Source organism: Plectropomus leopardus, chromosome 4, assembly GCF_008729295.1.
Source record: "Plectropomus leopardus isolate mb chromosome 4, YSFRI_Pleo_2.0, whole genome shotgun sequence".
In the NCBI taxonomy this organism is placed as follows: domain Eukaryota; kingdom Metazoa; phylum Chordata; class Actinopteri; order Perciformes; family Serranidae; genus Plectropomus; species Plectropomus leopardus.
Window position 1 is genome coordinate 38,052,692 of NC_056466.1, and position 21,189 is coordinate 38,073,880.

Sequence of the window (21,189 nt, forward strand, 5' to 3'; positions counted from 1 at the left end):
AAAAGTACCAGACAAGACGGCAGAAAATGTGATAAACAAAGAAAACTGAGGCTTAGACACATTTTTATTAATAAAAACAGTATTGCTAGTTACATAATTCATTTATAATGAGAATGTGCAACTTTAAGAGCCAAGGCAAAGAGATTAAGGTGTAGTCAAAAATCATTTTTTTCCTATTAGTGTTCCAGTATCTTATGACTGTCTTGGAGGATAGTATCATTTAATTAAGATCAAAATATGAAAACTGATTGCATATGCGTTCTCCTAGAGCACCCAAAATAATAGAACCCAAATCAATATAAAAGGAATTACACAAAACCTTTAAATCAACAAATATTCTCTTGTATATATAGTTTAAATGTGCTTTTTTCTCCACTTAATTTCAAAATCCAGTCTACATCTCCTTACACAGACCTTTTTCTATCACAAATCCACGCTCTCCTCTTTCTCTTCTTTTAGTCAGTCATCTCCTGAAGGCAACTTGTTACAAAAATATTAATGGAAGAAGAAAAACACACATTGTGCCCCCTAGTGCTCCTTTTAATCAAGTCAGTAAGTATCTAGATCTCACTCTGCACTAAGAATACCTATATGCAATCCTCTACAGAACCAGCACTGTACTTAAGAAAAACATCCATGTTCTGTCACCTTCAAGCCAAGTTGGCTATGGGTTTGTGAAGCAGTAAATTACATGGATTTAAAGAGTCTTATACCTTATAAAACAAACCGATTCCAATAACAGGAGTCAGGTCTTACATGCATACAAGCTCACACATTTCATTTTTGTGAAAAATAGAAAACAGATGAATTCCATATACAGTGCTCCCCACCAATAGACTACTAAGCAAAACTTGATTGGTTTCCAATGTCATGTTGGGCTCAACCATTAGACCTATCCTGAATTAGTGAGACACTCCAATTATCCAACACAGATGTAGACAGATGCAGACTTGTATGTACATTCATGAGATAACAGACCTGCAGATACAAGAAAATGCACCTCACTGTGATATCTTCCAAGAATTACAAAGTTATGGCGCTGCTTACATTGAACAGAAACATCACTTTAGAAACATATACTGTATTATCCATTCAAATGAGATGAAGAAAAACTAGTCTTTTTCTTTCTGCAAGAATATCCATATTGGGACCTCCACCTGTTTATATCTATGGATCACAATCAAATACAGAAAATGCTGAATCCCTGTGCATCCTGTTGAAGGACTATCACTGACACAAGCTGCACACAAAACAAAGCAGTTGTCAGTTTTCTATGTAGCTGTAATAAAAGTCTGAGTGTATGAATTTCTTGTATTATGTATTGACAGCCAAAGCAGTAGCAGTTTCATTTGGCACATGCACATTACTGTGGTACAGAGCCAAGGTAGAAGAGGAGCAACCACTACCAAAACACAAGCAGGAGCATAAATGCATATCTGATTAAATAATTAAAATTTGGTTCTCAGTGGAAGGAAATCATTTTTTCTCGTATTTAACCATCAGAGAGAAACAAAACCACATTTTCTCAAATTTCTTCAAAACAGTAATAGCCATTTATGTAAAATTTCACCAAAAAGTGTCCAGTTCTGATCCCAACATATAAATGTTCTCAGATGAAGCCATAGTCTTTGATTTTTGGCAAAGGGAGAATTAGGGTTGTACAGGCAAGTTGTAGTGTAGTGTGGGTGTGTAGTGTTGTGGCCAGTGGTATCTGATTGATTAGTTAGCATTATGGAGTTGAGGGAATTGCAGAGCACAAAGTGGTCATAGTGTCTCTTCTGGCTGTCCACAGGGAGCCACATCAGTTAGTCTGTGTCATTTCATTAGTTTGTTAGCTGCAACAAAGGAATGCAACAAAGGGAAAGAGACAGGAGAAGCTGCAAAAGAGTAAAAGGGACAGAAGAGTTAAGTGTAAAGGATGGAGTTTCATCCCATTGTTGTGTAGTAGTCCCCCATTGTCAGCTCAGCATGGGCAGTAGGCAGGAGGAGGCTGTCGTCTTGTGATGCACACAATCAGTTTTTCTGCAATAGAAGAAGAGGCACAAGAGAGTGAGTTTGCTTTTAAGGGAGGAGCAGCCAGTGTGAGGCATTCATGCCCAGACAAGAAGAATTGCACTATAAAAATTCATATTCACAGCAGGGGCTTCAATGGGAAAAAAAAGTAGAAAATACAGTACAAAATAATGTCTGCTGGCAACAAAGTTATCACACATCAACAACAATTACACATACTGTACAAAGAGAAAAAAATCTCAGGAGAACAAAAATCACTGACTTTTTTTTTTTTACCAGCAGGGCGAGCACAGATCAGTCCAAATACAGTACAATGGCAGCTCACTGAAAACACTAGTCATTTTTAAACACACTCAAAATCACAGCTATTAATACACAACTAAGATATAAGGCCATGCAGTGAGTTGAGGAGAGCAGCCATTGGGACACACATACCATGCCCTGACATGCAGTGTGACAGTGGGTGTAGCCTAACCATCGTAAGAATCCATCAGAGGCAAAGAGGCCTGCTTCTCCCCATAAATCCCTCCCTGAGAGAGAGAGACAAAAAGAAAGAGAGTAGAAGTGTGTGACAGTTATAGAGGAAGAGAGAGAAGGAGAGAGACATCGAAGATCACAAACAGAAAGTCAGAACACATCAATGAGGGTGCAAATACAGAAACAAAGGGGTTAAAAGTTAAAATCCAAGGGGAAGGTAAAGAGACACAAAACAGGGAAAAGAGAGATGAAGGGCAAAGGAACAGCAAGAGAAAGTGATGAGATCTCATCATCAGATGAGAGAAGAAAGAAGGGTTACAAAAGGTCAGTTAAATGTTAGTTCATGTTTCAGGGGTCAAAAACGAGCACCAATAAAAAAAGACAGATCAACCACTGTGCTTAAACAACACATGCATCAACATGCTGTCTGTGAGTGTGACAGCACGTCTGCTGACAAGGAAATATTTCCCACAGTTAGTGAGTATAATGCCCTGTGTATCATCCTAAAATCTGGAACCTCAAAAGGTGTGTGTGTATTTGTCTCTCTGTGTGTGTAGCACATGGTTAACCAGTTTCATATGTCCAACCATTTAAATCTTTTCAGCTAAGTGATGATGTGCAATAAACCCAGGATAAAAAGCACTTTCTAACTTTGTGATGGCACACAACAAGGTAAGTAATTGGATGAAGGACGAGTGTAGGAGAGTTTGTATGTGAATGTGCGTGTGTGCTCACACGTGTAAATGTTGCCAATTTTTACCTGTGATGCATCTTTGTCAGCAGGTTCAAGTGTGTTATCCAGAGTGTGTCCTCTCCCTCTCTGGTCCAGTGTGGAATAGGCATCTGATGAGGAAGAACATGTTAAACCAGAAGCCTGTACTCCAAAGTCAGTTCAACATATGCAGGATATGTTGATATTCTTCAGTTATGTTTAATAATTTTTATTATGTCTTAAGAACAGAGTATTTCTTGTTATTTAGTTGGATGATTAAGAAACAACTCTAGCTTCACTTTTAAGTTGTTGTTTTTTAGTTGTTTTTTTAAAGATTTTTTATGGCTTTTTTGCCTTTAATTGGATCGGAAAGGTTAAGCGTGAAGGCGGGAGAGAAAGAGAGGGGGCGACATGCAGTAAAGGGCCGAGGCTTGAATCGAACCTACGGCCGCTGCGGTGAGGACACAGCCTCTGTACATGGGGCGCCCGCTCTATCCACCAAGCTGACGGGCGCCCTATTAGTTTTTTTTTTAATGTTTAGTGTTTCTGCTACCTAAGCAAAAACTGGAAAACTAGAGAATGAATGATGAAGTTTATCTGAACAAATGCTGAATTTACAATCACAGAAGTCAATTAACAGTGTGGATTATTTAAAAGACAATCTTTGGTTTTTATTTCCAGTTTTCATCACACAGGTGTCTCATGTTATTCTGAGCTGACATGATGGAATCAGAGTGTTAAATAGACCACACTGTCAGCTGTCACTGCAGGATCGAATATCAACTATTACTACTACAAATATCATACTGTTAAAATCATCTGTCTGTGTTTAATGTTGTAAACAATGTCTGTATTTTAGAAGCTCTGTTTTGAAAGCAGAGTGAAAATAAAAAGTCTAGAATGATTAAATAATTTCCACTGCTCTATAAACACACTCTTTTTACGGGTAACCCAGGACTTTGTCTTGTTGGAATCTTTTCTATCAAGTGATCTGATTGGTCAGTGGTCTGGGTATGCCTGGTTGTGATCCGATACTCTGAAGTTCATCTGCTGCAGAGTAGGTCAGCTGTTACGCACAGGTTACCACAGTGATTTATTCTGGTAAAAAGTGAACCAGCTTTGTTGTACTAAAAACCCAGAGTTAAACCCTAAGTTACCTCACTAACACCAATTCCTGCTTTGAGGTACAGGCCTCAAGTGTGTGTGTGAGTGTGTAATGCAAAGATCTCAAAAAAAAAAAACAAAAACCTGTTCATTGCTAAGTTTCATCTGGTATATATGCCAGTATAAAAACCTTGTGTGTATTTTCTGTTGTAACACTTGCCTGGCCCCAGGTCATTCATTGGAATCATTTCCCGGTCCTGTTTGCCCCCTATGTGTTAAAGACACAAGAACAATGACCACTGCAATGTCATGTTTCAGGTTTTTGTTCCCTCAGAGAAGCAGTGTTAACAGCCACATCATCAATTGCCAAAGACAAAGGAGTTTATATGTGTGTGTGTGTGTTTTGTGAGAGTTTCAGACATGAGCCAGATAGAATTTGCAAATGTATAATTTATGTTACATTGCTGTGTGATGATGAGTGGGGTTTTAAAAGCTTAAAAGACCTTTTGAGTATATTAAAGAGATATTTTAACAAAAACATGGTGACTGACAACCCTGGTTGGGCTAACCAAAAATGCCTCATTGTGGTAAACCCTTAAAAGACTTGAAGCAGACCAGGCAGGCTGAGGCAAACATACAAGAATTAATTTAATTCTCCAAAGTCGACAATCAGCCTGTTGTCATTTTAAATGAACAACTTGTCATGAATGGCATAGAAACATAGCATAAACCGCAACAAGTGTTGCTTCTCCTTAATACTGCCACAGTTAAATCGGGAGAATATAAATTGAAGTGAAAGTAGTAGTCAAGTGAGGTGAAAGTAAAATACTAGACTTGTGTCGTCAAAAACAATACACAACCTAAAAGGGCTATGGAAAGTCCAACCTCCAAATTTAATTATGTCTTTAAAGGAAACCTAATTGAACCTGTGTGCAAAGTAAAACAATAACCCAGACATGACTCAATATGTGTCAAAATTTAAGAAAAAAAACAAACAAACATAAAAGCAATTCTGTTAGTATCAACAAAACAAAGTAGTAGTAATGCTACAAATACTAACTATACTTCAACTGGACAGGAGAGTTAAAGGTGGAAGGCACTGACCACTTGCATTCACTAATCAAACTTAGATATTTGGCCTTGCAGAACAGTGCACTTAACATGCATGTGTTAACATTTTGCTTCCTAACCTTTGTCTATGAGTGGCATAGTGCTGTCCTCATATCCCCCATTGGCCCTGGTGTTGTTGTTAGGAGGGGTAAGGTTGACCATGAAGTCAGTCTTCTTCCAGCCGTCCTTCTCTAACGTGCGCCGCAGCTCCTTATAACCCCACACTGTCTGCAGCACCAGGCCAGCCCCACGCACCTCTCGCTCAGAACGATTACTGGTCATCCCAGTGGACAGGCAGTGTTAAAAAGAAGATGGGACTTGTAAGAATTTCACTTGCAACAAACATGTAGACATGGACAGAAAAAAACTCAGAAATTAACTCCTACCCATCCTTGTTAATGAGCACCAGTCTCTCAATTCCCTGTGAGGCTCTGAGGGTCTTGGCTGCATCCAGGCTGGAGCCCAACACCTCATGAAGTGTGCTCAATACAGACACCACAGTCTCCTCTGACAGCGCTCGCACTGGCTGACTCTGACCACCGCCAGGCAGGTTGGCAACAAGGTGAGGCACTGCATGTTTTCCTGACAACACACAAGTCCAAAGAAAAAATTCAATTACACCTAAATACTGACACTATCCTTTTGATAAAATAAAGCCTTATGATAGTACGACTCATTGAGTTACACAGAGTGCTCCAGGTCACACCTAGTAGATCTCTGTTGCGTGAGTCAATGGCCAGGTTGCGGAGGGCTCCAGACATGGCGCGAACAACGCGGTCATTGCCGTGGGCCAGTAGCTCTGTCATCATGGGTAGCCCCTTCTCCTGGCGCAGCAAGGCACGAATGTATCTCCCGTACTAAACAAAAACACATTTTTTCTCATTGAAATCAGGGGACAAACTACTCTACCTTTGATAGAATGCTGTACAGTTTCTGCTCTAATTTTGTGATGCAGCCCAATTCAAATGCTCGATGACACATGGCAAAGGTGCACCCCTAAATTGACACACAACTGTTTTATAAGTGCCCTTTACACTATTACATACAAACTAACATTTAAATGTCAATTTTCACATGGGAACTGATTATTTGTATCATCTGAATCTACTCTCAAGTATATCCATATAAAAGTTCACTGAACAACAATATTGATCAAATCTGAATTAAAACAGTCATACATTTAGACAGAATATCTTCGTGAGTAACCTTGGGTTAACGAGCCTTAATTTTCACATGCATTTATATTGGAGGAAGGTACATGTGATGTCTTTCCCACATGAAATGGACTTTCAAACTAGAACTCAAACTCCCAAGATTATTTTATTCTTAAATCATCTGTGTAGCAGTCTTTTTTTAAAGTTACTTTTTTGGGGCATTTCCCTTTATTTATAAGATAGTGTGAGAGAGACAGGAAAGGTGGGAGAGAGAGGGGGGAATGACACGCAGCACAGGGCCACAGTCCCGACTCGAACCTGGGCCGCTGCAGAAGCCTTAGGCCCGTTTCACACAGTGCGTTTGAGTGCAAGACGTTAGCCTCGATGAGCAGCAGCGTGTTTCATGCTTGTGGTGTTCACACATGCAGGGTTGTTGCAACGTGGCTGCTGTGTCACGGCCGGTAGAAATTAGTACTGTATTTCCCATAGATGTATTATAGTGAAGTCTGGATACAGCCATGGGGGCGGGGCCTCGCTGGGTCATTTCTACGAGAGCAGCGCAGTGGCACATGTGGCAGATAAACGCCATCAACGCATGGCGCACTTTCTGGGGGCTTGGCATGCACCATTGAGCAGCTCTCATAGAAATGAACAAGGCCCCACCCCCACCCCCATGGAAGTATCCAAACTGCATGGAATGAGCGAGACCCCTCCCTCATGTCTATATCCAGACTTCACTATAATACATCCATGGGAAATACAGTACTAATCTCTGCAGGCCGTGATGCAGCAGCCACACTGTAGCAATGCTGCATGTGTGAACACCACAAGCCTGAAACACGCTGCTGCTCAGCGAGGCGCACTTTTGACGCATGCTGTGTGAAACAGGCTTTAACCTCATAGGTAAAGTGTCATTCAAAATGTGACTTGCCTCTTTTACCCCAGGAGATGACATTAATTTTTTCCTCTGCAGTAATGTGTTGATAATCAAGGTCAGCTTAGTTGTAAGTATGGACATCCCAAATATGAAGAGTCACATTATCATTATCTGAGTAAGCACTTTGGAAAGGGGTTTGGGACAATGAAAAGAAAGCACATTGAACTGTTTGTCATGGTCATTTAGTACAAAACAAAATGGAGGCCGTGTTAGTTGGTATGGAGAAAACAAACATCAGTGGGGCTGTAAATTTGTCACGTTCACTAGTTTGAGAATTCTGTTTTAGCCTATCTTTTACACCTTTTTTCTATTGAAAGGGAAAATACAAATGCAAATTGATGCGCCAAACACTAAGGTTAGCTTAACTGCCTTTAAACTCATGGCAAAACACACTTTATTCAAACGCAACAGAAACGTAATGAAACTCATCGGAACCGTCTTAGGTAGTCTTCTCAGTCATCCAGTTATTTAGTTCACTATTCCAGCAAACACCAACTCTGGATTAATAAATAAACCCAAATTTCATCGAGTTAGATGTTAGATGACTTTCAGATATTGTTTTTATTTCTCCATTTCATGATCTCTTTCAGCTGTTAAGGACTTGTGATAAGTTACTGTTGATGAAAACCTAAGATTTTCTATTTTGCTGCTTCATAATAAAATTTGGACATTACAAAATAACAGGAGAGGAATTTTTGAGAGGAATTTATAAGAAAATCAAAGTTGTTCATTACCAAATTAGTGGACCTTTTTGAGCAGATATTCTTCATAAAAACATGTCTGCTGATACCACAGGAAAGAAGAGCACAAGCAGAGCAGCCAAAGTGAGATGTTAGATGGGAAGCTGCAAACAAGGCTTTAATGGCACTTCTGCAAACAGCTTACCTCCAACAGGTGTGCTACATTTACCTGGAATGTGTGATGGAAAAACACTTGCAGCAAATTAACAAAGGACCTTTAACTGTTGATGAGCCCACTGCTTTAAAACATCATCAGTTGAAGACTAACCTTCAAGCAGGTAGCCCTGATGTAATAGAGAAGTAAGCGGCTGCAGCGCTGGGTTGACATGCCAAGGTCAGCCAAGGCAGCACATGAGCATGGAAGAAAGCCATATCTTTCTCATCTTTTCCTTTTTTTGGACCTTTTCCTTTTTTATTAATATTGCATATTGGTTTTCTTAACAATATGTTGTCAGTAGGGGGATTTCAATATCTTTCAGTTTAATAAGATTTATGCATATGTTCATGTTTCTTCAGGTTACCACAATCTGGGACAATGTTTCTTCAACTATTGTGTTTATTCAGCTAAGGGAGTGTTGGTAAATTGGAACAGAATAATAATAAAGAGTGGTTCTCACAGTCCAGCGGCCGGCGCACAGGTTCTGAACGGCTCCAGCTGAGGCCTCCAGCACAGTGGGGTTCTTGGACTCCTTTAGCAGTGAAGTATAAATGCGGACCACCTCTGGCTGGTACAACAGCTCATAGCCTGCAGAAAAGAAAGAGAGACAGAAGAAGAGAGTGGAAAAGCGGGAAGAAAGAGGAGGTGGGAAAGCATGGAGAAGCAAGTGCAAATAGCAGGAATGATTGATGGGAAGATGCAGAAGAAACGGGGACATGAAGAGATAAAGAAGATGGGCAAAAGGAGGTTAAAGGTGGTTTGAGACAGACAAATGACAATGTTTTAAACAATGCATTTTTTCATTTTCTTTTCAGTTTTTGTCTTTACTGTATGATACAACAATAAATGTGTTACCTTTAGCCGGCGTGGTCCTCTTTGGAATGTCTATTATGTCTGCAGCTGTATCCTCATCTTTCCTACCTGGAATCAAACATCACTGCCTTAGAAACACACAGACACTCAATATGATGCCTTTATTTTGCACAGGTACTTTTACTGTTAGTATAATTGTTCTAGTTTAGTTAAATATACAGTATGCTACTGCCAAAAACTGACATGCATGATGCATGCATGTTAGTGCTGAGACAGTTACACTGACCTTTTAGCTCAGCTACTCTGTTACTGCAATCATACAGAGGTAAAGAGCTCACCTTTGGAAAACCACTCATCTGTAGCCCAGCACAAAACAGGACAGAAGAATAGAGGAGGGAAGGGGGTGGGGGGGGGGGGTCAGAACAGGAGGAAGAGAGAGCATTTACAGTAAGAGGAAAGCAGCCATAATTGAGCCACCCAGCTAACACCTGCTTAGATCCCAACAGCACTGTTGTTGCCACCACCACACAGAAATCAGCAATGTGACATGCAAAGTATGAGGGCCAAATAAAGCAAATCAAAGATCACAATAGCTCATTTAACCTTTTTGTATACACACATTATAACTGTCCTGTACGGTATTACTTTGAGAATTTGTTGCTATGATATATTCCTGTTTAACACAACTACAAAATATTTTAATATACAGAAAAGCATTATCTAACCAATAAGTTGATATCCAGAATGTTACTAAGTGATCTGAGACATTTCTTGTGTGCTCCCCAATAAGTACCACATCTATATCTTGCATAACAACTACTTTCTCAACTTGCTTTTTCATTAAACAGTTGAGTCATTCTCTCTATTATATCTCAAAGTAAAATCTTATCTGATGTAGGGATGTCCTGATCACATTTTATTGTCCCCGATCCGAGTTATTTGATATTGAGTATCTGATAATACAGTCGTGATCTGATACGTCTGTTTTTTCCCAGATGATACAGCTGCACAGTGCACACTTTATAAAGGCCTCTTTCAGGTTCTAATAAATCAATCCAATGTATAGCCTATGCTTGACAATATCAACAGCATATCATTATCACTTTATTTAAAAAAATATAGCATAAAATGACCCTCCCTTTAATCTTTTTGGCATTGTCGCTAATCTTTTGTTGTCGCTGTCTCTTTAGTACTTAGAGTACTCCACAGTGTTTGTTTCTTCGGTGCAGCCTGTGTCTGAGTAACCTAAATAAACTGTATTCTGTTAAGTCTTTATTTTCATCTTCTGCACATCTTTAGGGCAGATTACGCTTCATTAATTTATAAGACATGTTGTTTTTTTGCTTGTGGGGCTTTCATTGCACTTACAGTGGTGAGTGTGGTTGGTGGGAACTCTGCTCTGCTCTGCTCTGCTCTGCTCTCCTCTTCTGTCCTCCGAGGAGGACAGAGAAACACCATGGGTGCTTTTTATAATAATAGTTTGTTTTCTCACCTCCTCTATCTCAAGTGAGAGAGGGGGTGAGTTTTTTTTTCAGTTGGGGAAATTGTTAACATTCCTGTGAGAACGGTTTCGTGTGTGTGACACTACAGTCAACAGTAAGATTACAAATATTTTTACTCCTGATAGAACAAACAGAGCCACATCTCACATTCTGGCACAGACCTTTACTCTTGCGAGAACTGAAGCAGCCGCCCTTTTGGCTTGAGGGGGTGGGGCCCTGGTTGAGCAGTGTGGCCTCCTGGTAGCGTTCACAGCCTGGGATTTCACGATGCACCTGATAGGATAGGTTTCTCAGCAGACACACGCTGTTTTCTATCAACTTCAAAGAGGGTGGGAAGTCGGAGGGGTGGTTGTGGTGGGAATAAAAAGAATTATTAAAATAGGAATTCCTCACCTGCCAAGTTATTTATTTGAAAATGTTTTTTTATTTAACTGCTTCAGTATTTTTTTTATTGAACAATGAAAATTAACACACAACAAGGCAGGTTGAGAGAGATACAAAAGTACAAAAAAATCTTTTGTCTAACATAAAACAATAAAAAAATGAGACAACTCCTTGCTGGAGAGGAGGAGAATTGAGAAGTAGAGACTGAAACATAAATTAGATAAATAACATGGGCATATTTAGTTTATTTAGGCTAATAAAAAAAAACAGTATAGACCTATTCCATATGAAAAGTGACCTTATATGACTGAAATTCATTACAAAAGGCATTAAAAATGGTTAAGGTTTTCATAAATTTGGGTTTGGGGAAAACTATTTAGCCATTATGAAAATCATATTTTCTTGTTCCTCCTTCTTAACCAGTCCATACTCTTTCTTACACATACTAGGCTGTGTGGGTGAGGAGTCTTACAGAGTTGTTGAGGTCACATTAGCCCTGAGTTTCAGAGGCCTTGGGGTATGGCTGGGCAATTTAACCTCAAATTAATATCACGATAAATTGAACATTTTACCTCAATTACGATTAATGAATGATCTTTTTTTTTTTTTTTTTTGCTTTTTAGATGATTTTTTTTCCCCCTCATAGTTCACTGACACAGTTTCATTTTAGCAGGGTGTGTTGGGTTGTAAATTAACTTAAGATGCATTATTTTTTATTAAACTATCCAGAATTCTATAAGAATATAAAAACTCCGTCTTCAGGTACATTTAAAAACATTGTGCTGATAACAGACAAACCTCTCCTGACTGCAGGACTCTGACTTGAACCTTTGCTGTGTGCTATTATTTGCTTTACTTGGGAAAAAGTTTTGAGTAGGCCCAATTTTTTATAGCTGCCAACAGCCTGCCAACATTTCCAGTTAGAGAAAGGTTGAAAATAAGGCAATGTGCCTTTGGCCCCGGACCCCAAATCACTACATCTGCCCCTGGTAATAATAATGAGAACTCAGCGCAAGTGGCTGGATGAGACATGGAGTGATGCATCCTAGTGTTTCTAAATAATTCCATCCAAAGTCTGACTAAACCTGAAACTGAAACAAAGTAGTGTGTAGAAGTCTAAAGAAGTCACTTTCCACTGCTGAATTTTTGTCTGTTTGTTCATTCGGACACTTTTGTGCTGTGAGGAGAAGCTCGCTATTGGACCATCAGCCATTTGATCCGCGACAATGAACTGCTGCTCAGTTGTCAAATGCTTGGCTGTAAGTATACAGCTAATGTGATTGGTCAACACTTCTGCTGTCAGTGTTTTGGCATGAGATTTTCCTCACGAGAGCCTGAGACAGTGCCCGAAAGCATGAGACTCACGCCAGATGCATGAGAGATGGTAACCCCAGTAAGGAAAGGATGAACAGATTTTTTTTTTTAAACAAAATAACCAACACGGACAAGATTATGTCAGTTAGAGGTTCTGAATGTCGGTTTCGATTTATTTCTCACCCCCACCTTAGGGTCACATGTGACCCTATGACTCTGTAAGGGTTCACACCCACACAGGGTTTAAAGCCTGCAACTCCTGACTAGTCAGTTAGAACTGAAGAAGCCTATCTGATGAGAGAGGAAACGCCTTCAAGCAATTCAAGCAAGTCCAGTTACCTACAATAAAGCACTTAGAAACATACACCCTTTGTAGTAATGAATGAATTAATTACAACCATCCTGACCACTGGACAGTTTGGTCATACATTTGGGTGTGTTATGCCTCAAGCCTCTATCAGTTGTGTAGGAAGGTGGGGTCCCCATGCACCCCAATGATATATTTTTACTAACTAACTTTTTTTTAATCTTCAAGGTTTCTAGTAAACAAATGTTTGTGCTCTCAACTCAAAACATCATGTATAGGGTTCCATAAGGCAATTCATCAGATATTACACAATTGTTTTCAGATATTTGCAGTGATACTCCTCAAGAGCTGCAAACAGACTGATGTGTAAAATTGGTGGAATTCCACTTTAATGTCAAATAAATCAGGGGTCCACTTACCTTATTGTCGACATCTTTACAATCAATCTGGGACTGGACAATGTACATGAGCGAATCAACCAATCCCGTGCATTCCCTCAGCTTCCTCCTTGCCTCACTTCGCTCTGAACTCACATTTCTTTCGACGAGAGGAAAGTTGTAGAGAAAAACATGAATATAAAACAAAACATGGATTAGAAGTTTGAAAGTTTGGGAAATAAATGAGGCTGTTAAAAGAGAGAGGAAAGAGTGGGTGGAGGGGCACTATCCCAGCATTGGGCGAGAGGTAGGATACACCCTGGACAGGTTGCCAAACTATTGCAGGGCTGACACATAGAGACAGACAACCGTTAAGGCTCACAATCACATCTATAGCCAGTTTAGAGTCACCAATTAACCTGACCTGCATGTCTTTGGACTGTGAGGGGAAACCTTCCACAGTCTCCACACGGAAGGGCCTCTCACCCAAAGTCCAAATCTTTCCCCTACCTGAGTCGGAACCTATGACTCTGTGAAGCGACAGTGCTAACCACTACACCACCACGCTGCCTACAAAATAACGGCAACACACAATGTTTGTGGACACAGTGGTTTGAATGAAGTTCCTGTTAAATCTGCTGTTTTAGAGTGGAGTTTGGTAAAATCAAGTTAAAGCTCTAGACAAATTTCTTCAACTGCTTTCTGACTCAGTCCCACTTAGAGACTGAATAGATGGAAACATGTGTAAACTGATATCCAGTTAGTTTTTTATTCCAGGATTCCAACAGCTTAAGGCAGGTTTGATTTCAGACTTTCGAATGCCACCAAGAATGAAATTCAAATGTAACCCTTGCTATAATGTTTTGGCTTGACAAAAAAAACTCAGCTTCTCAACAGAGAGTGAGCCCTTCCATTAGATGAGGATGGATTCATTGGTGTTAGACTTTCAGCCTGTTTATTAAGAACCAGGTAAAAAATGGAGTTCAGTTTACTAACACCATGGTTCTGTAGATGACAATTTCAGTCAGTCACCCCATCACTTTGTTTCAGGCTGTAATTTCTTAAAAATTACTGGTTAAATTGCCATGGCATTTATAGACATCCATGTCCCTCTTAATGCTGAATTTTGATCATCTAAATGACCCCTTAATTTTCTATCAATCATCATCAGGTCAAAGCTATCCATCTCTTTGGATTGATATATCGATTCAATGATTAACAATTAACAGATATCATCTTTGCAAAGTGAAAGCATTTATCCATCTATGATGATGCTAAGTAGCTGCTCTGTGCATAACATGCAGACCGAGCGAGACACAGCATCCAAGAAAATGTTTATATGTTGCTAGGCAACAGCTGTCACATCCATCTGCTGCGGAACCATTTGTGTCAGCAGAGCCCAAAAAAACATTAAATAGACAAACAAATCATGATCTGTTTATCGCTTGTTACTATTAACAAATAAAAGATGCTTGTAGAACTGTTGTATAAAAGCAATATCACGCGTGAGGTCAACTGAATCACAGCCGTATCTATATCTAAATATCTGGGATATGGGTGTTGCTATCTTGCATGGGTGATGTCATTGAAAGCCCTGCATCTGCGCAGTAGCAATATCCGCAGTGGGGGAGTTCCCGCCAAAACACCCGTCCGACCAATCCTGAGCAGCTCCATTGAATGCGAGTGCACAGATTGGCTGTTACAGCTGTCAATCATGGCAGAAACGCCCCCTTTTGTATAATTCATAACTCATTAAAACCAAACTTAGCACAAAAAAATAAATTAAACAAACATCAGGGTGATGAGAACTACTTTCAGTGACAGAAATTGTCTTTGGAAAAAATTTATTTTGCATGTACTTTGAGTTTTTAGTTCAGCCTATGACCATTCACTACTATGGAGGGGCGGGTTTTAGGATCTGTACTGCAGTCAGACAGCAGGGGGCAATCGAGATTGAATAGCCTCATTTTGGGGGAGCTGTCATGGTCCATCTTTATATGCAGTCTATGGGTGAGACACACCCCTCCCCCAAAAGTTCATTCAATTTCAAACAATATCAGATATCAACGAGCTTTTGATAACTTTTAATAAGCATTGGATTTCAACTTCAACTTTATTTGTCCCCAAAGGGCAACTGGTTTTACAGCAAGACACCAAAAGGACACAATGTTAAAAAGGCCAATGAGGTAACAGACACTGAAGATAGCAGCGATCCCTGACTGACTATCCTTGCAGCTACATTTCATACAAGAATAAAGTACTGCTGAGTCAATATGTAATATAAATACATCACTGATAATCATCACTAGTAATAAAAGTCACTGGTGCAATTCATACGTCAGTGAGATATTTACAGTAAAAGATTACAATAATACTAGCCAACAATGCAAAGTAATTAACTACTGACTATGTTGTGAATGTATAGAGATCACAGCAACACAGCCAAAGTTTGAAACACCGCAACAACAAACAATGTCACCATCATCTACATCCTTTGTACCTACAACATGTCCAAAACAACTATCTCCCCCTCTGACATGAATTAAGAAGATAAATGGCACTAGGGACAAACAAGTGCATGTATGTGTTGCTTCTCACAGAGGGAAATCTGAACCGGGAACCAGAACAAAGTAACTGAAACTCAGAGCGCAGGGGATGAGCACTGACTGACAGGATGGATTTTGCCTTTTGCAAAAAGCATCATATGTGATCATATTTCTTGAGCAGCATTTGCACACAACTACCAATCATTGCAAATTTGCGAAGACATTTCTGAAGAAAGAAAAAATAATGGGATTTCAGCCGTTCAGGCTAAAACCTTTAATAATATATGTAATTTTTAAGCTATGAGTAGAAAGAACTAAGCTAGCTGCTAGGCTCAATTATATAATGCAAAATGTTATAGTCTTACATTACCATTGTTAGAATGTTGTATAGGGAAAAATGACTTGCAAAAGACAGTTTTGTCTTTGATGTTGAACCATATTTTACACTTTTGTTAAACAATATTGTTTTATGGCTGCTGAGACAGGCTCAAATGTCAAATGGGTAGATGATATCATCTTATATCGATCACATGCCCCTGAATTGAACTGATATTGTATCCTGCCAGACTTTGTGATAACTGCAAATACCCTGTTGTCGAAAGAATCAATATAATATTGTGATGAAACTAGTGATCTACAGCCCTACCAAATACCTGTAATAGCTGTTTTGCAAATAACCGCAAAACTAGTGACAATGACAATGACATTCTCATCACCTTTAGCTGTACTTTGCATGTAAGGTTAGTGTGTTAGCAAGCTACACTTGGGTTATCATGGTATCGTGACCTATCTAACATTATACAACACTTAGGTCCGACCAGAGCCCTTTAAGAGAGAGTCGTGTCATCTCCGTTCATGCCAATGGACCGTTTTTTCACAGCAATGGCGGAACATGGAGCATCTCAATAGGTCCCAGTAGAAGCATTAATTGCTAGCTGCGCAGTGGAATTGCAGCAGAGAAGACCATTTCTGATGGGCTTTAATAGGGTAAGACATCTAAAGAATCGTTTTTTATATTATCAGCATATTTTAGCTAAATTAACATGTGCATTAAAGCATGATATTGGATTATCTGCCGCTAAATTAGTAAATTTAGGAAAAGATATGCTAACTGGGAAGCTAATGTTATCATCCAAGATTGGGAAGTTAAAGGGGAGAAAAGGCTTGTGTAATTCAGTTTACAGGTCAGTGCGAGTTACATGTCAGCTTTGTTAAAGATAACATGGTACAAGTATTTATATGGATTAAGAGTGCATATTTGAAACTAATAAACAATGGAAAAACATTACTGTAAACAGAAAAATAATTTAAGGGTGAATGTTTTTAGCTTTGTGATTCTGTTGATTCCATTTACCATTTTAAAAAATGAAAGGTACTCGGCTTAATGGGGAATTATTCTAAACACTGAAATTGTTACACTACTGTATTATATCATTTTTATTATGATGTTATATATGTAATCTTGTTATTGTATGGTTGGTAGGAGCACTGGGTGCTGGAGGAACTATTTCGAAGCGGGTTGTAAAAATGCAGAAGGCTCTAGTTTAATGCAGTTCATTAACCTATAATCCAGTAGAGGGCAATATTACACATCCTAATGAAAGCTCTCCTCTGGAGCACAGATCTGACTAAATCATGCATTCAAATGCAGTAGTTTACTCTTTGTATTGAAATCACTCTCTTATTTTTATGGTAGTGTGACAGCATAGAACAATGAAGTAGCCTTGACCTTTTTATACGATGGAAAAAGCTTGGACACACGGACGGGCAGGTTGACAAAAGATCAAAGTCTGATAAATTATCAAAGAAAGGATCAATATTTGTAGGCCTATTATATGAAACACTATAGACAAATGCTGAGGTTACCACAGCAAAAGCTAATTTCCAAGCGAGTAATTCACTATGAGAAGTGCAAACAAAGTTTCATAACTGAAGTTGGGGAGCAAACACACCTTATCTCCCAAAGTGGCTTCCGACCCAGGCCTATACCGGTATGTCTAACCCCCTCTCCTGTCCTTTTCTCCCTCTCTCTTTCAGGAAAAGAGCTACACAGGGATTCAATTGAGGCTTGAGACTTCCTGCACTAAGACAACACCCTCATCCTGAGTGTCAGCTCCCTGTCTTCTGCAAGCCTTTCCCTGTTTCTTATTTTTATTAAACTATATACAAGGCTGCCCAATGGTGTGGTCTTTGTTTGGGTAAAATGCTCTGACGCAGTTTTTGAAAATGATAACCTCACATATTTTTTTGCAGTTGTAATCTGTGGTGAGTATAAGACTACTTTTGCTGGCATTACTCAACAATATTTTCCTCATCTGCGTGTCAGTGGAGAAAATATGCACGCGTACTCCCTTTCTGTACACGACTGCATCATCCTCATGCAGCTTTATGTTTCTGAGTTTATTAGATATTAATTAAATTAATCAATTGCAGTAAATAAGTCAGTAGAAGGACAAAGATAAATAAGATACACATTTACACATACAAAATACACACTTATAGGGCTTTTCCATTGGCGGCTCTGAATCAGACCATTTCCTTTTTCCAGTTTCAACATGCCGAGCCATTGGACACATTTTGGAGTGCTGCTAAAAGCACTCCTCCTGCATCACTGTGCTTCAGATATCCATTTTAATTTTCCGTTACATGTTCTAGGAGGAGTCGTGTTCAGCTACTGCTGATGAAAACCCATCATTTCCTTATTTTGCTGATTCATCACAAAAGCATTTACATACCAAACTAACTGGAATTTTATGGTGAAGAATTTCTAGAATATGAAATGTCCTTATCAGTTAGTGGGACATTATTAGTGGCTTTACTGATACTGCAGGGATGTTAAGGTGTGTACCACTTTAGAAGAGTGTGGTTCGATGGGAAAAAAAAAACAGTGTTTGTCAATTTATGCTTTGGGCAGCTGTTTAAAATCACAAAAATATCACGCTGCATATGGGTTTTTAATGTATTATCCTTTCCTATTCATTAATTAATCAAAGAAGGATTTCCTCTGGTTTTCTCAAGTTTACCCATAGCAGTTATCTTTGTCTTCATTTGAGCAGGCTCAGCCTACTCTTCATTTGAGCTCTACCTATTGGCCATTTGAAGCTCTGCAATGAATTTAAATTACCACTGTTATGATTTCCTTTCCTCTACTCACCTGCACAGGTAAAAGTTTTCATCTAGGGTACTTACTGCTTTTTCTAAATGTGAAGGTGGTCTGAGATTTTATTTAATGCCCATGTTAGTACAATGCTTCTGTGACTATAGCATCTCTCAAATTATTTTAGAAGCATACTTTTGTTGTACACAAATCCAAGGGAGAAAACCCGGTGCAGCTAGTATAATGCTTTTAGCCCATTCATGTTAAGTATTGCAATTCATTCAATATGCAAGCAATCTACATTACATTTAAGAAATGCGCTGTAGATAATCACGTATCTTTCAAATCAACATCTGTGTGTTTACATGTGAGGAGGGGCCTCAGCAGGTACTATATGCTGTGAGATTTCATGACTTCTCTGAATATTCTAGGTTTGTTTATTTGTTTGTTTTTTACATAAAATATATTGTTTTGTTTCTTAATAAAAAGCAAAAAAAGATAAAAGAATTTCACTACAGTGCCTGCTGTGCACTACAAAGATGCTGTCTAGACTAAAACTAGACTAGACTTTTTCAGTCTTGAAGGCTCCCAAGTTATTCACACAGATTTTTCTAGATGTGGAAATGAACTCTGTAATTACCTTGTGGTCAAAGTGAAAGCATAGATAACGGTCTTGCAGGCTAGAATGCACTGTTTACACTGTAAAAGTCAATGCCCCAGTGTGTTGTACTTGTCCTTTCCCTGTAAACTCTGAAATTCCTTTCCTAATCCTTTCCTGACACAGAGGTTCTGTGGGGCAGCACAGATTTTTCTTGAATAAAAAGCTGATATTCATCCATAAAGGATAACTTGAGGGGGCACCTGGTGGCTCAGTGGATAGAGCGGGTGCTCCATGTACAGAGGCTGTAACCAGTCTATGCTCTGCCCACGGAGGAAGAATGCTTATGCTGTAATGAGTGGTTCATGTTTGCACATTTCCAAAATGAAAGGTGACACTTTAGGTAAATATCATCTGATTCAGTATAGATTCTAACAACTCTAGAATGATTCCTCATTTTCAGCAGTTGACATTTTTATAAATAAAATAAGTGATATCAACAGGCTGATGTCACCTATGACAAAATATGTGTTTGGTGTAAAATATATATTTATGCTTCATTATTATATGCCAGTACGACCATTTTTTGCCTCTTCTCCCTTCCTATACATTAGGCGATATCAAAGAGATAACCAGAATGAATGAAGATGGTTTGGGAGTACGGGAATGACGAGACAAAGAGACTGAGTCGAGTCGAGTCTGTTTACTCTCACTTTGAAACAGCAACAACACATACCAAGACACTCTCATTCATCTGACGGTAGATGAATGAGAGCTGCTGTCAGCTCTGAACTCTGCTTCTTAAAGGAGCAACAGTCTCTGTTGAATGTCTCTATAATGTGTTTCTCCACAATGGTACAATTAGTTATTGAAAGAGCCCCTGTACAGTCTTTTTAATAAAGATAAAATAATAACTGATAATCACACAAGATGCTGCACAATGATATGAATATGTTAACAGTAAAATACAAATTGGACAGACTGAACGGTTGGCTTCACATTCCTACACAAAGGAATGTTGATACTGCATTCATAGTGTTCACACTGAAAGACTGATTGAATACTTCAGTCACCCTCGGGGCCCTGCAGCAGCTGGTTCACTCTGCACTGTTAAGAGCCAAGCCAAGTTACCATGTCTTGCTTGCCTACACCGGATTCAAGTGAACACAGTTAGCAAGCAAAGTTTGCCTCCCATTTGACCCTGCCTGTACTCACTTTTAGGTTAAGTATGTAAAATTTAGGGGGATTTGGGTGGTGTCAAGCAGTGGATTGTGTAATGTAACCAGCTAAAACTTTTCCCAGCAAGAATTCCTTTAGCGTTCATTGTTAAGGTTTTAATTTAAATTAAAAGGACCTTGTGATGCCCCTGGAACACTTGTCAGTTCCTGTTTGGCCTGCCTGTGCTCTTTGTTTCGGATCTCCCTCCCTGCTCGGCTCCTCCCACCTCGTTGCTGGGATTCAACCCACCTGCCCCAAGTCTATTTAAGCCTGGCCATTTCCAAGATGTCTCTTTCTCTCTCCTTCCTGAAGGCCGGTGCCTCTCAGGCACCCCAACATGGTTTGGTGTTGTTTGTTTGGTCAGTCTTTTGTTTCCTTATGGTTTGAGTTCGCACCCACACACTTCATGCACCCAACACCCACACCTCACCACTGATGACTGACCTACATCTTGGTTTGCTTTTGTTGGGTTATCTTTAATAAATTTATTGTTAATTTAAATAATTATTGTGTGGTCCTCCTTCTTTGTTATGCTCTTGAACGAGCTGGGCATAACAACCTGAATTATCCACAGGGGTCTCTTCCTCTCCAAAATGAATGGGCCATGTGACCGTTTAACAAAACTGACT

General features: G+C 39.3%; 1 protein-coding gene across 6 annotated transcripts in view; it reads right to left on the minus strand.

The window, feature by feature from the left end:
• Positions 1 to 46: 46 nt before the first annotated feature.
• Positions 47 to 21,189, minus strand: part of ctnnd1 (catenin (cadherin-associated protein), delta 1) — a 99,633-nt gene continuing 78,490 nt past the window's right edge. For 3 of the 6 annotated variants that reach the window (XM_042485096.1, XM_042485091.1, XM_042485092.1), the window contains 12 exons: positions 13,144 to 13,261; positions 10,881 to 11,037; positions 9,556 to 9,573; positions 9,260 to 9,325; positions 8,865 to 8,992; positions 6,123 to 6,273; positions 5,803 to 5,998; positions 5,497 to 5,690; positions 4,527 to 4,574; positions 3,251 to 3,333; positions 2,489 to 2,543; positions 47 to 2,022 (listed from right to left, as the gene is read on the minus strand). In XM_042485096.1, coding sequence (XP_042341030.1) covers positions 1,964 to 2,022; positions 2,489 to 2,543; positions 3,251 to 3,333; positions 4,527 to 4,574; positions 5,497 to 5,690; positions 5,803 to 5,998; positions 6,123 to 6,273; positions 8,865 to 8,992; positions 9,260 to 9,325; positions 9,556 to 9,573; positions 10,881 to 11,037; positions 13,144 to 13,261 — 1,273 coding nt within the window. In that variant the 3' untranslated portion in view covers positions 47 to 1,963. The remainder of the gene's footprint in view (positions 2,023 to 2,488; positions 2,544 to 3,250; positions 3,334 to 4,526; positions 4,575 to 5,496; positions 5,691 to 5,802; positions 5,999 to 6,122; positions 6,274 to 8,864; positions 8,993 to 9,259; positions 9,326 to 9,555; positions 9,574 to 10,880; positions 11,038 to 13,143; positions 13,262 to 21,189) is intronic. The other 3 variants (XM_042485093.1, XM_042485094.1, XM_042485095.1) reach the window with 3 other exon arrangements.